Source organism: Coloeus monedula (genome assembly GCF_965178545.1).
Source record: "Coloeus monedula genome assembly, chromosome: 10".
In the NCBI taxonomy this organism is placed as follows: Eukaryota; Metazoa; Chordata; class Aves; order Passeriformes; family Corvidae; genus Coloeus; species Coloeus monedula.
The window spans coordinates 18,442,638-18,456,012 of NC_138790.1; the positions used below are offsets into that span (position 1 = coordinate 18,442,638).

The 13,375-nt window shown below is 43.4% G+C and overlaps 1 protein-coding gene across 1 annotated transcript in view; it reads left to right on the top strand.

Annotated features, from left to right (window-relative positions):
• The window catches only part of MCF2L2 (MCF.2 cell line derived transforming sequence-like 2), a gene marked incomplete at both ends in the record, with an annotated part of 135,089 nt that extends 123,048 nt beyond the window's left edge, over positions 1-12,041 (top strand). Inside the window, 7 exons of the mRNA XM_082288249.1 lie at positions 2,263-2,352; positions 5,019-5,090; positions 6,724-6,810; positions 8,913-9,031; positions 9,580-9,692; positions 10,692-10,795; positions 11,941-12,041. Of these exons, the coding sequence (XP_082144375.1) occupies positions 2,263-2,352; positions 5,019-5,090; positions 6,724-6,810; positions 8,913-9,031; positions 9,580-9,692; positions 10,692-10,795; positions 11,941-12,041 (686 nt within the window). The remainder of the gene's footprint in view (positions 1-2,262; positions 2,353-5,018; positions 5,091-6,723; positions 6,811-8,912; positions 9,032-9,579; positions 9,693-10,691; positions 10,796-11,940) is intronic.
• Between the last annotated feature and the right edge of the window lie 1,334 nt (positions 12,042-13,375).

Consider the following 13,375-nt stretch of genomic DNA (forward strand, 5'->3'; position numbering starts at 1 on the left):
GTCAAAGTGTGAACTGGTTTTAAATGATCAACTGAACTTCTTTCAGCAGCTTACAGGCTTGAAGAAAAAGAGTATCATCTCTGTTGTGCTACATGAGATTTTAATGTGTGAAATCATTCATTGGTTGGATGTCTTTGTTTTTCCAAATATTGCTCGACTGTGGCCTAGTGGTTACACCAGGGAACCAGAATTCAGGAGATCTGGAGCTTATTTCCACTTAATTGTGTAAAATGCTGTGTTTTGAGTACTTGTGCATAAATGTTTAGTAGACATCCATGAACAGAGAGCATTGCAAGTTCCGGCGATGGCTTTACAAGGAAGAGAATTTAGAGGAAAGAAAGAAATGTGAATAGAAATAAAATGGAATGGCTACTTACAATCACTTTCTGAAAAGATACTGTAATTAATCCTTTTATTGCTTTCATGTGGGTTTTCTCTTGTTCTGATAAATGATATTTCTTCTGTGAGACAAAGGGTTAGTGTGCAGTGATGGAGAGAGTGAGCATCAAAGGAGGAAGAACCAAGATGAAAGCATAAAAGCAGAAATACAGAAGCATTAAATTATAGTGTGATAAAGTAGATAAGAAGGCACCAAGAGTCAGTACTGCCATAAGATTCTGGCTGCAAGATTAAGGCTGCATGTAGTAGTGAGATTCAAGATGGACAAACAAGTTCAATGTCTGAATATAAAAATCAGTGGGTTTTAGATCTTGTGACTCAAGGAAATCAATCACAAAACAGAGATTTCAGAAATAATGCTGTAATTTCTGCGAGTTTGGATCTACAATTTTGGTTTGGGCCTGTTTTATTTTTTTTATCTGAGTTTTTCTTGTCATGTGAAATGTCTTGCCTTGTATTCAGTGTTCCTGGCAATGAAGCACAGCTCAGAAGAGTTCATACCCTGTCACCAGTAGGCACTCTGAGCTCAAAGCCTTGCTGGGTCTGTTTACTTGAGATTCCTGTGGAAGGCCCCTTACACAATGTCCCATTTCACTTTGTGGTGCTGATCTGCTGCTGACCTGCTCCTGGCCTGGAGGGAACCCTTGGCACACAGGCTGGGTGGCCAGCAGAGCATGGTCATTCCTGGAGGCAAAGCCCCTCAGCACTGCTGAGGCAGATTGGAAGCTCGAAGAAGGGAACAGGGAAGTGTCTGCAATCAGTTTATCATGCTCCTTAATGCTTTGTCTAGAAGTTTTTCATTACTGGCCATGGCAAAGGATGGCGTGTTGAGCTGAGAGTACTTTGGTTCAGGCCTGCTGTGTCTGTTCCTGTCCAGAGCACATAAAAGGGAAGCTCTAAACAATATAATACCCAGACTAACTAGGGTGAAAACAAGATTGATGGATATCAACTGGCAGTGGTGCATGGATGCTCAGAGAAATGCTGAACTGTCTGCCTAGGCTGGATATGATGGGCTGGAAAATGTTGTATATAATCACTTCGGTGTTTCAGCCTAAATAATGCTGATGTCTGGATAAGAAACTCCATCAGTGCAGAGATTCCCAGGGCAGCCATCCCAGAGCTGGCACCAAAATGTATCAAAGTCCACACTCAAAGCACTTTGCATCTCCCCACCCTTGGGTCAGCATTAGCCATCCTGGTTTGCAGAGCCAAGTTCATATTCCTTGGGGTTGGCACAACTTCAACACATCTCATAGTGAAATGTGGGGAAGCTGTGTCTTCACTTCTGAGCACACTTAGAGAAAAGGCAGGATGCTAAATAAGTAAACAAAAAGCCACTGTGTAGCCTTCACTTTCTCCAAGCTGGTTTGCACTGGTAAGGATGGAAGCTCAGAGAGTGCTTTCTGGCATTCACACAGTTAAATTTTAGAAATGACAAATGTGAACTCAATTAATGCTTGTTTTTCAGTGTATTTCAGGTCAGTCATCACTGAACAAGCAGTTCAGTGTCTAAAATGATCCAAACCTCATCTGTAGACACACCCCATTCCAGCCATCATGCTCATTTCTCTGTGTTTTGTAGCTGTACTTGGACACTAGTTGGTTGCTAAAATAATAATTGGCATAAGTCTCTTTTCTGAAGTATTAAAATTGGTGCAATTGGAATTGCTTTGAAAATATGTTCATAATAACACTTTCTGTGCTTTTCACTTTGCTGAGGGTATTTTTCCTGTCTGTTTTAGAGGAGCGACCTCTCTTTTCTTTACCCTTTTCCAGCTGCTGCTTTGCTTTGAACACCTTTTACCCTCAGTGCTTATTAACCTCTAACCCTGCCCGCATTGCATCTGTCTGTTCTCCCAGATCCAGAGTCTAAGGACAGAGAAGTTACCCGTCGCTTTTCCCTAGCCTCCTCCATCAGCACCACAGTCAATGCTTCTGCTGTGACCAAAGGTACTGTCATGCTGCTTGCTTAGCTCCCCCTCTCCCTGCCTGCTGGCTGACACATCCTCTGCCAAATGCTGCTCACAGAGTATCTCAGGCTCAATTTTACAAAGGCAGGAGGTTCCAGTAGAAGAAGAATCAGCACCAGTGTAACACCTACAGGGAGGCAGGCCAGGACATTTGGAATGTGTACTGAGGTGTGCTGCCAGCACACAGAGTGACTCTTCCCAGTTTCTCCATTATAAGCTTCAAAAAGTGTTGCTGGTGTCCATGGAAATTGGATTGATGTTTGGCTGGTATGGGGTTAGGTTTCCAACTTCTCCCTGGTTTGGATTAACTGCTGTTCAACTTGTTGGCGTTTTCGTCGACAAATGGGGTGGGGAGCCTGGACAGATGCTCCAGGAGCCTTTTATTATTTTATTCTGTTATCAGTCTCTCATACAGAGTTGAGACAGAGGTGGTACAAGGCTCACGCCGTCGCAGACATCCAGAGACCTCCCGATTACAGAGCATCCTTAAAAGCTTCTCAGCCAATAGTGTGCTTCTAAAAGTTACAGACAACTGTTTTAACCAACCCACAACAGCCCACGTACATCTGTTGTACACAATACTTGCTTGTTATGCCTCATAATAATACACAATATTCCACTATTAAGCTTAAACTTATCTATCTTTCTAAGCATATTTTTTGCAACTTCAAAACCTATCTCAGCCAAACCTAGAAACTCTAACCACTGTTTTAATGTCCTTGCTTGCTATATAATTGTATCCTTTTCTATCTTCAAGTTTTTGCAGCTAGAGGTAATTCCTTAATTCTTTTTGCTTTCTTTCTGAAACCTGCTTTTTTCTCACACCTAAGAGCCTTTCCACCTTTTGTGTTTCCCACACAATTGAAGTTATTTCTCTGTTTTCTTAAAGCTCTTTAAGATTTTTGCTTTCAAGGAGGAGAGAATCTCCTTGTTGCATAGCAGATAGCAGATAACAAGAAAGCCTGAAATCAAGCCAAAAATGGAGGAGCTATAGATGCCAGTTTTAATCATATTTAGCAATATCACTGTCATGATTAGAAACTACGTTTGCAAGGAAATTTTCATATGTGTAAGGGAGCTGGGTGCCGGATGCACTGAACTCCATGCAGTTTGTGTGGGAGCTTATGAAAGTTTAATTTTTGAGTTTCATTTAGTTTTAGAAAAGGCACTTTTACAAAATATAAGTTACTGTACTAGTGCCTAGATGTAAAAGCAACCCATGCATTTAGGCAAGTTGATTGTGTTGAAAATCAGTAGCATTGTGGGCAAATAAGCCTACATGTCAGGGATAATTTTGACAACAGAACATATGGTCTTACATGGAATTCTGAATATACTGCCTTTTGGCAGTTGCTGGAATGGAGTGGAGGAACTGATTTGCAAGGTTAAGATTTTCAGGGCAATTCACAAGCCAAAATAGAAGGAAAAATGGCAGAATTAATTTGTATAAAAATCTTTGCTCTGTACTTGTCAGTAAGAAAGTTGCTCAGTATCTTTTGCCTTCTCAACAGCTGTGACGGATATGAACCACATCCTTGGCTGCCATGAGGCTGTCAGGGAATGAGGGCACAGTGGGGGTGATGGGCACAGGAAGGATGTGGTAGTCCCACTACCTACGAATGTTTCTTTGACAGCGCCTTTAGACCACAGCACTAGAACATGACCACATGGAACTGATGGGCACAGCACAGGAGAAGATGTTATTACAGCTTTTTGCCCTCAGCAACAACTCAGAAATACATGATCAGTTGCTAAATTATGGGAAGACTGAGTTATTTCCTAATAATTATTTTCAAAGCTGGGGAACACAATGAAGCATACATGTACAAAGAAAATGGGCAACCAAGGGTTGGTCTTTAGTGTAGTTTATCAAAGAGAGCATGTGTGAGCTGCAATGATAGTCAAACTTTGTTACAGTTTCATATCAGAAAGTCCTATCCTAGAATACTGTCTGCCAAAAGACTGTTGGCAATCTCTTGGGATACTGAGAAAGCTACTTCTGCAATGATTTTCAAAACTAGAAAATAGATTTGGTGCTTTTTAATTAAGTGTTTTATTTACAGCATCTGCTTTAAGAAAATATTTCAGATGATAAAAGAACTGAAGCCTGAGTCCTGTTTCAGCATCAGCCCAGATGCAGGTCTAGCCAGGGTGTTGGGGTCATCACTTATGAGGCTGCAGCTGCTGCTGTGTCTGATCCTCACTGCTGACAGTTCAGCTCCCTGCCATGTGGAGTCGGGACACAGGAGAGGCGCCGTACAGGGACCTGTGGCTGGTGTCCCCCGCTTTTGTGGGTCATAAATGTTGGCTTTGTGGGCTCTGCCCTGCCAGCCTCACGGGTGAAGGCTGGGACTGCGCGTCTGGTTGCCTTAGTGCCATCTCCTAGGCAAGAGTGAGAGGGAACATCTGTGAGACCTGAAGGGAAGCACATTCTTTTGCTGTGATGTCTCAATGCCTTTTTCTAAAAGGGGTCTGTTTCCTATCTACTTCACAGAAGTGTGTATCTTCACCACCTAGAACCTAGGGGTTGGTCATTCTTCTGGGGGAAATTAAAAGTGTTAGGTAGTTAGTGTTTTCAGGTGATAGGAAAGCAAGTTTCTCCTTTAACAATATTTACAGCCTTGTGACTCTGTAAACTTCACACAGGTCCCCTTGTTCCTGCAGTAAAAGTCAAGAGACATGAAATAAAGAGTGACCCAACTCCCCTGGGGTTTGAAGGTAGGAGTATTTCCATCCTGCATGAAAACCTCGTTTGACATTATTCACTGAATTCACATCTCATCACAGCTGGTGGATGACACTGGAGTCCATTAGGGGGTTGGGGTCAGGTTTTCTGCATAACTGGGATAAAGACAGCTTGTTACTCCCTTGCCTGTCACCCGCACTCATATTCACCTAGGCATGGGCCTAAATTAAACCCCCAGTTCTCTGCCTGTTTTGGGAAGTAAAGCTCTAGACTGTCACCTGGATCTGGATTTTCTGCCTGGCTTCTGCTTCCTTCCATAGGGAGCAGCAGCAGGGAGCCAAAGGGCTACTTTTCACCTTCACCTGCAGTCAGGCCACTTGCATCCCTCTTCCCTTGTTAGTATCTACTCCTAATGAGAGAAGCAGGAGCCATGCACATGAAGACTACAGGGGAGGCTAGACTGTGCATTAATGGCCATTTAAGGTGCAGTGTTTCATTTCAGACAAGCAGAATTTCCGCCAATTTGTTGCAGCAGATTTATCAATTACTGTTTAACAAACAATACCAAAGAGTTAAATTTGGATGCTGTTCCTCAGCCACTGGAAGATCACCAGGTTCCATTGCCAGCTTTCCCTGACCATTTGCCTTAGGGGGACACACGGAGCCAGGTACTTCTGCTGCAGGACAGGCAGGAGAGAGATGTAGTCTGACAAGTCCTTTCATAGCATTGTGATGTTCTGCACAAAAACTTGGTAGGAAGAGCCAGTGAACAGGTCAGTGATGGAATATCCAAGATACCTCCCATGCACTCCCAGCAGAAGAAGAGACTGGAACAGGGAGATTGGAAGAAACAATTCAGAGACAGCACTTCCTTTTGCCAGTTATCCCTGGCACTATGTTTAGAACTATCCTGGCACCCAGCACCAGAGTTTCCCAAAGTGTGGGGTTTATGCCTTGATTTCCTCACTGACAGATGCCCTCATCTCAGCATCCTCTGTGGCTGCAGAGGCAGGGGGCATTTCTAGGTGCAAGAACTATCTGCAGCATAGAGCTTGCTCCTCACTGGTTAAAAACAAGGTCCTGCTGCACAACATCCCTCACCAGACTGAGTTTCTTTAAGCAGGAAACAATGAACATTATCATCCTGATATTGCTGCTATTGCCCAGGCTCTGACTGAGATAATAACACAAGGGATCCCCCCCCAAAATTGTGTTGCATTCATCAAGAATGAAATCATTAATTTCTGGCATCCCTGGTCCCCTTTTGCTGCTGTATGTATTGGGATCAAAACCATAGATTATCACCTACAAAGTAATTTGAAATGCTGCAAGGAAAATACGTTAAAAATGGGTAAGGAAGCTGTAATGAAATAGAACACTGCATTGTTCACTCAGCAATTGTCTTCCTTAATTAACATCGATACTTCTGTTTGATTCATTTCGCTGTTCTCTGTCCTTCTCAGACTTACAGTTTTTCTGTGGAATGCTGCTGTCCTTTCACTCATTTGTGCTGGTCATGTGTCTCCTCTTTTATAACTGTTGGACCCCAGTCCACCTGTTTGTTAAAGAGACTGTCAGTTGCAGAGGTGATGCAGGAATTCACTTTGTACTGGTTGTCTGGTCACTATTTCACCTTGAAGACACAAATTGTACTTCCTGTCACAGATGCTTTTGAGAACACCATATTGGCCCAGACTAAATGCAATGCTGGTTCCACCACGAGATCCGTACCTAGATCTGCTTCACAGACAGGTAAACAAAATTAAAGCATTTGTAAACTCAATTTGAGAGTGCAAACTAAATTTATGATAATATCTACTCTCTTTATTATAAAGAGATTTTTCTCTTTTGGTGAATTTTATTCCCCATCAAAACAATGAAAGAACAAGCTTGGATCACTAGCATAGAAACAATGCCCCAGATTCTGATTTTCTGAGGTCAGGCTGAAAATAATTCTTTTAACTGATATCAGAGAGCTCAGAATTTGATCTGTCTTATTTTTTAGCTTGAATTAAGCATGAGAAACAAGCTGTTTCTTAGTCTCTGAAATTAGAATAGGGATTTGTATGGAAGAGGGAGGCTGATGCATGTATTTGTAAGGAATTCTTGCTGGTGAGGTTTCTGCCTTGGATGCTTTCTACAAATGACAGTGGCAAAAGACTGTGGAAGCTTTGTCTAATGGGGTAGAGGGTTATCTTTTTCTCTTGGTGCTTGTAGCCCAGCCTGTGGATTTGAACTAAAATTGCAGTAGCAGTTTGAAGTTAATTACAATCAGCATATTCTTGTACGTTTAGACCTTTGCTAGTATTGCTGGTGTGAATAAACTGATCCAGGATAGTGTCACTTCAGAGGCTGGTTTACACCTTTAAAAGCACAGACAAACCCTACCTGTGGGGCGGTAGCTGGGGGCAGCTCTCCTGGAAGCAGGTCCCTGTGTCCTTTGGAACTGGGTTGCAGTTGTTGGAGCAGACACAGTCCCTGGGTAGCAGGAGGGGGGAGAAAGGGCTGCAGAGCTGCATGATGATGTGTTACACCAACCAGTGCCTATAGCAGGGAGGATGTGCATGGGGAGGGATTAAATAAACCAATTAATAAACCTATTTCTCCCACATCAGGTCGCTTTTCTGTTTACTGCCTGAACTGCCTGGCTTAGGTTTTGTATTGTCTTAGGCCAGGTTTTGGTGTGGGTTGAGAGTGCTGGGATGTGCATAATCCCACTGTGTGAGCATGTCTCCATGCCTTGTGGTCAGAGCTTTGCCTTGTCCAGAGCTATGACCCACAGAATGTAAAGAACTTGGTTCAGCATCTGCTCAGCCCAAGTCCCTGGGAATCAGCTAATGCCCACAGGTACATTAATTAGGAATGCACATGGTAAATTGACTGACTCCATTCAGTTTGTACCTGTCAGATGTCAAATGACCTTCAGTCATTTGGCAGATGCAAGGTCTGTTTTCTCTGAGCTGGACTGTAGTCACCCCATCCCCACCAGAGAAGGGACAGGCATCAAGCACAGGAAAGTGCAGATGGTTATTGCCATCTGCATGAAAGAGCCTGAGCTACTTTTGCACCATGGGAACCTCAGGCAGACAGGTCTTATGAGGCTCAGCCTCATTTTCCCTCAGGACACAACCTATGGATGTGCCTTTTTAGGTGAAGAGAGACTGGCTGTTGAGCTTGGGCTGGAGATCCCTCACTGAGTCTGTTCCACTGAGTTGGGGTGGTTCTGGTAAAAATCATGCAGTAAGACAGGTAACAGCACAAATATGACTGAGATCTCTCCTCACCCTCCCAGTTGTCTTTGTGCCTTGCTGTTTACTTTGTCCCTTCCCTGCACTTCCAGCCTGCTCCAGGGTATAGTCTTGTAAGTTGCTTAGGTGGTAATATCACCTTGGGGTGAGATGGAGATAAGAAGTCAACCAAAATTCCATGGCTTTGGACTTGCAATAAACATGTGGAGGTAAGCTGGAAACTGAATGATCATGGCCTTCTGAAAGTCATGTCAGCACAAGTTATCATTTGCTCTGCAGGAATATTGCTGATCCTTGTTTTTTGTACCTCCTGAGCTTCAGGGATTGAGTAATGCTGAGCACTGGAGGTATCCACGGATATGAACACTGCAGCCACACAGGCTGCTCTCACACAAGTGACAGTGACTGGTACAGGTTTTTAGAGACAGAATAATGGCTGTGACATAATTTTTATGGCAAAACGATGGAATAAGCTAAAAAAACGTACAAGCAATTTGGTACGTGGAAGAGTGGGAAGTGAACCTGTGATGTTTATTTTACAAAGACTGATTCTCAGAGGCTAATGACTGATAGCTTAACTCTTTCTGCTTTATCTCTTTTGAAAAGGTTGGCCCAGCAGACAAATGCCTTCTCTAGACACATTTGAAGATTTTGAAGCCATCCCTTCCAGCATGGATGAACTCTCCAACTCTTCTGACTTAGAGGAAGAGACCAACCCTAACAATGTAATTGCTTTTTTAAAATTACACTGCCCTTTCCCAGTACAACCTCCTCCTCTATAGGGATCACAATGTAACCTGCAAGGTTTGGGCTCATACCAGCCTTAAATTCATGCATGTATGGGAATACAGGAGATGGAAATTTGATCTGGGGTGTTGGAAGATTATTCCAAGACTATTTTGCTGTCAGGATAAGGATCATAAAAAGTCATCCATACTTGTAAGCTGTCACTTTGCCTGCTACAAAAGTGAGGGAAGACTCTGAGTCTTTAAAAAAGTAATTTCGGAATTTCCAGATAACTTCACCTGGTGTTACAAACCCAATTTTTATATCAGAATAATGGCTGGTGTGTTAAGCCTAAAGTCTAAACGTACAGCACAGGTCTATCCTAATTTTGAATAGTATTTAACCTGGGCATAATAAAACACAATGCCTACAGATGAAATCTCTGCCAGCTTGAAATGCTTAATTCAGTATTTAACTAAACTCTCTTGCACAGTGTTCTTTCATCCATAGTGATTGTATTTCTGGTGCCTTGTTTTGTTCATTTTAGGGGAGCAATCTCTTTCGGGTAGAAGGCAGTTTTGACAGCTGTTTCCCAGATTCTCTTACTCTCGAGGATGGAGATTTAGTGCAGTTTGTGCAGGAAGGAGAGAATGGTCAATGGTGAGTATGGCAGAGAGAATTGGACAGGCAGAACATCCTGGAAAAGATGGAAAATATTCAGACTAATGTCAAAGTCTTTTCAAAATCAATACAAATCCACTCACCCCATTGATCACAACATGAAAGAGGCAGTGGGAGGCATGAACACACAAAGCAGCTTTGGTTAATTCACCCAAATGCTTGTGACATGAGGTTTATGGGGACAGAAGTTTGTGTAAAGGAAATGGATGGGAATATTTGGGCTTTTGGCACCAGAAGGAAATCTGTCAGAGGCAGCATCATCCTGTAGGATACATCAATAAAATCCCCATGCCTTCCACTGAGAGCCCCAAAAGTTTAAATATAAGATGTGATTTACAAAGAGCAGTGAGTCTGGCTCCCTGAGCTCATGCATGTTTTGGTGTATTCATTTTCTCTTTCTGCCAAGTGAGTGTTAGGAACAGACCTGCCTGGATACCTGAATTCTCCCTGCACAGGCAGTTTGGAGGGAGAAGATCTGCTCTCCTTGAAGTGCAGTCAGACCCTTCATTCAGAGCTGACACACAGCTAAGAAGGGAGTGAGTTCCACAGGGTGAAGTAGTTGGGAAGGGAACTAAACTCATCCACCCTGGGGTGGTATTTACAGCAAGAGGGATGGATAATACAAAATATTCCTTTTCTTCAGCTCTGAATTTAGAATTGTAGTCTCATTTAAGTTGGAAAAGATCTCCAACTTTGAGTCCAACCATGAACCCAGAGCTACCAAGCCCAAAGGCAGTGTCCCAACCACAGGACAAGGCTCTACTTCCTTGTCACATAGCCTGCTTGCAAGTGAGCTTGCTCTGGGATGCTGGATCACCATCTGACACTGAAGGAAGTTACACCAGATACCTGTAGCACTACCCTGTGTCCTCTGCCTTCTTCCTTAATTTAGGAAATAATAGCCCAGCATGCACCTCTAAGGAACAACCTAGAGAAAGGCAATGTAGGAAAATTCACTGACTGTTCTCTGAGTTTCAGGTTAGTGAAGAAACTGGTCTCTGAGAAAAGTGACTGGGTTCCCTCCAGTATATTGCAGCCAGCAGAGGGGGACAGTAACAACATAATTAAGAGCGGCAATGCAGGTAATAGAGAAAATGTGTTACTGGTTTTTTTCTCCATACTGAAAAAGGATGTGGCAGTAAAAACAGTGATAAAAAGTACACCTTCTGTATTAAAGTGCTCACCTGAGTGTATGTCTGTGCTGCAGTGTCTGGTGACATGGCTGAGCTAACCCAAAATTTGGTGCCTGGGTGTCAGAGCTAGTCAGGCACAGCAGCTTTCCTTGGCCTGGTTTATCATTTTCCCCTTTCAGAGCAGAACTTGAATCTCCCATCCAATTTCTATGGCTACCAGTACTCAGGCTGGCTGCTGTACAGCTAGCCCAAGTGTCTCGTACACAGGGTGTGTCTGCAGGACAGCTTTGATCCTGGCACGGATGGAGTTTGGATGTAGACCAGCATCAGGGCTGTGGTTCTGGCCTAGGTTTGAAAACATTCAAATTTCATGAACCATTACTGCCTTCATCGTATTTCACAGCTGGCTCCAAAAGCTGGAGGAAGGGCTGCTCTGGCAAGATTTCAGCCAAATCAGCACTAAAAGTCATCTGTTCTCAGCCTTGGTTCTGACCTAACACCCAAACAGGTTGCACTGGAAAAGCTGAACCTGAGCAACTCTGCAGATTAAAGGTTTAAAATTTTAGACTAATATCTGTCCAGCCTTAAATATAATTTGCCAAAATGTGTCCTGCTTTTCTTCTGGTAGCAGAAGAAAGCAAAATCTTGCACAGCCGTTCCCTGGGGATCTGTGATAGAGAGCTACCAGCACTTTATTCTGAGTTACTGATCTCTTTTGAATTTTTATTTTTGGTCAGCTGGTTAAAGTGGAGGAAATCCTTTTTGAACCTCAGGATTCTTTGCTGTGGTGTAAAGGGAGTTCAGTTGCTGCTCCTTCACCTCCACAGCCTGTCAGTCCTCTCCTCACCAGGCCAACTATGACTTTCATTCCATTGGCATGTCCAGTGCTTCAAAAGAAAACCAAAGCCAGGCACACATTATAGTTACACACCAGAAGTTACACTCCCTTGCCTTTCATGAAGGAATTAGGAGAGCAGTAGAATTGTGATTTTATGTTTTATTTTATTTCAGGCTTTTAACAAAGAACCTCAAGACTGTAGATGGAAAATTCTGTAGAAATATTGTAGTGACCATGCCCATGTCCTCCTTTTCAGACACGTACAACGATTCCTGCAGCACAGCCTCGGTAGATTCAGACACGAAGGAAAGTGAGGTGGCCAAAAGCTTCCCAGCAGAACAGAGGGCTGGCAGCTGAACAGCAGGACCAGCCTTCCTCAGGACCCTGTCCACCTGTCTTTATCTTGGGTGGACACTGGATCAAAGTTGCCTTTCTCACAAGCTCTGAGGTTCATAATTCACTAAAATTTTATCAACATGAACAGATGAGAACTGTTCTATCCACCTGGCAAGCTGGGAAAAACAAACTTGAAAGGAGCATTACACATCCAGAAAACATCAAACCTACCTTCAGTATTAGAGGAGAAAAATGCTTCTTGCATTGATTATCAAACTGTTTCAGAAGATGTGACCTAAATTAGGTCGACAGCAGAGCTGAAGAGTTTCTATGCACGCACCTTCTGGCAACTTTGCTTGAGCACCACATCACTGCAGAGGGGCACGCGGTGGTTACAAGTCCTTGCTCCACCCTAGGGTCACCTGGAGGTTTTTCCATTTGCTTGCCTCTGGCTGTGCCTTCCCTGTGCTCCTTAATTCCAGCTGATACATCATCACAAATGTGCCCTTTTTGCTGTCGGTCAACACCAAAAACACCCCACTTGAGGGTGGCTGTGGAAAGGAAACTTCTGACTGGGACCATCAGAGAGGCTCCGTGCAGCAGTGACGTGACTCCTCTGCGGTGGCACGGGCAGGGCCTGCTGCACACAGCATTCCAACCTCGGGTCGGTGCGGGTGGCAGCTCCTGCCTGCGAGCTGCAGGGCTTAGCAGGGAAGTAAAGACGTGTAACAGCTACTGTGACAAAAACACTTTGAACTCTTTTTACAATCTGAGTAGTTCCTCTACCCCCTCTACAGTCTCTGGTTGCTGGATCACAACCCTTTGCATTTGGTGCCGAGAATTCAATTGAATGCCATTTACTGTCACATGTTTGAGTAGACTGCATGCTTTCCTTGTGTGCTGGGCTATGAGTAGATACATTTCACCCCCCATTTGGAATATACTTAAGCATTGCAAATAGGCAGTGAGCATTAGATGCTCCAATGAGTGGATAAAGTGTTGTTGTTAAATACTTCTTTCCAGGACATTTGATGAAAGGACTGTACCAAGTCTCTGCCACATAAGGATGTAATGTATAATATAAAGTGATTACAGATGTTAGGATTTCTATAGAAGCCATTAGCTCATTTAGAGCAGCTGTTAAGGCATGAAGGCATTTTGATGGTAATTGGGTCTTAGGTCCCACAAAAGCTGCTAGTACTTTAGTAAAGATAAATATTGACTAAGGGTTGCAAACAGGCAAAAGTCAGCCTGGTAAAAACGATCCCAAAAGAAGCTCAAGAGTGAGTGAGTGGCTTTCACTCTTAGCGGTGTTTTGTTTAACCCTCAGACTAGTGGTGCTTTATGTAAATAAC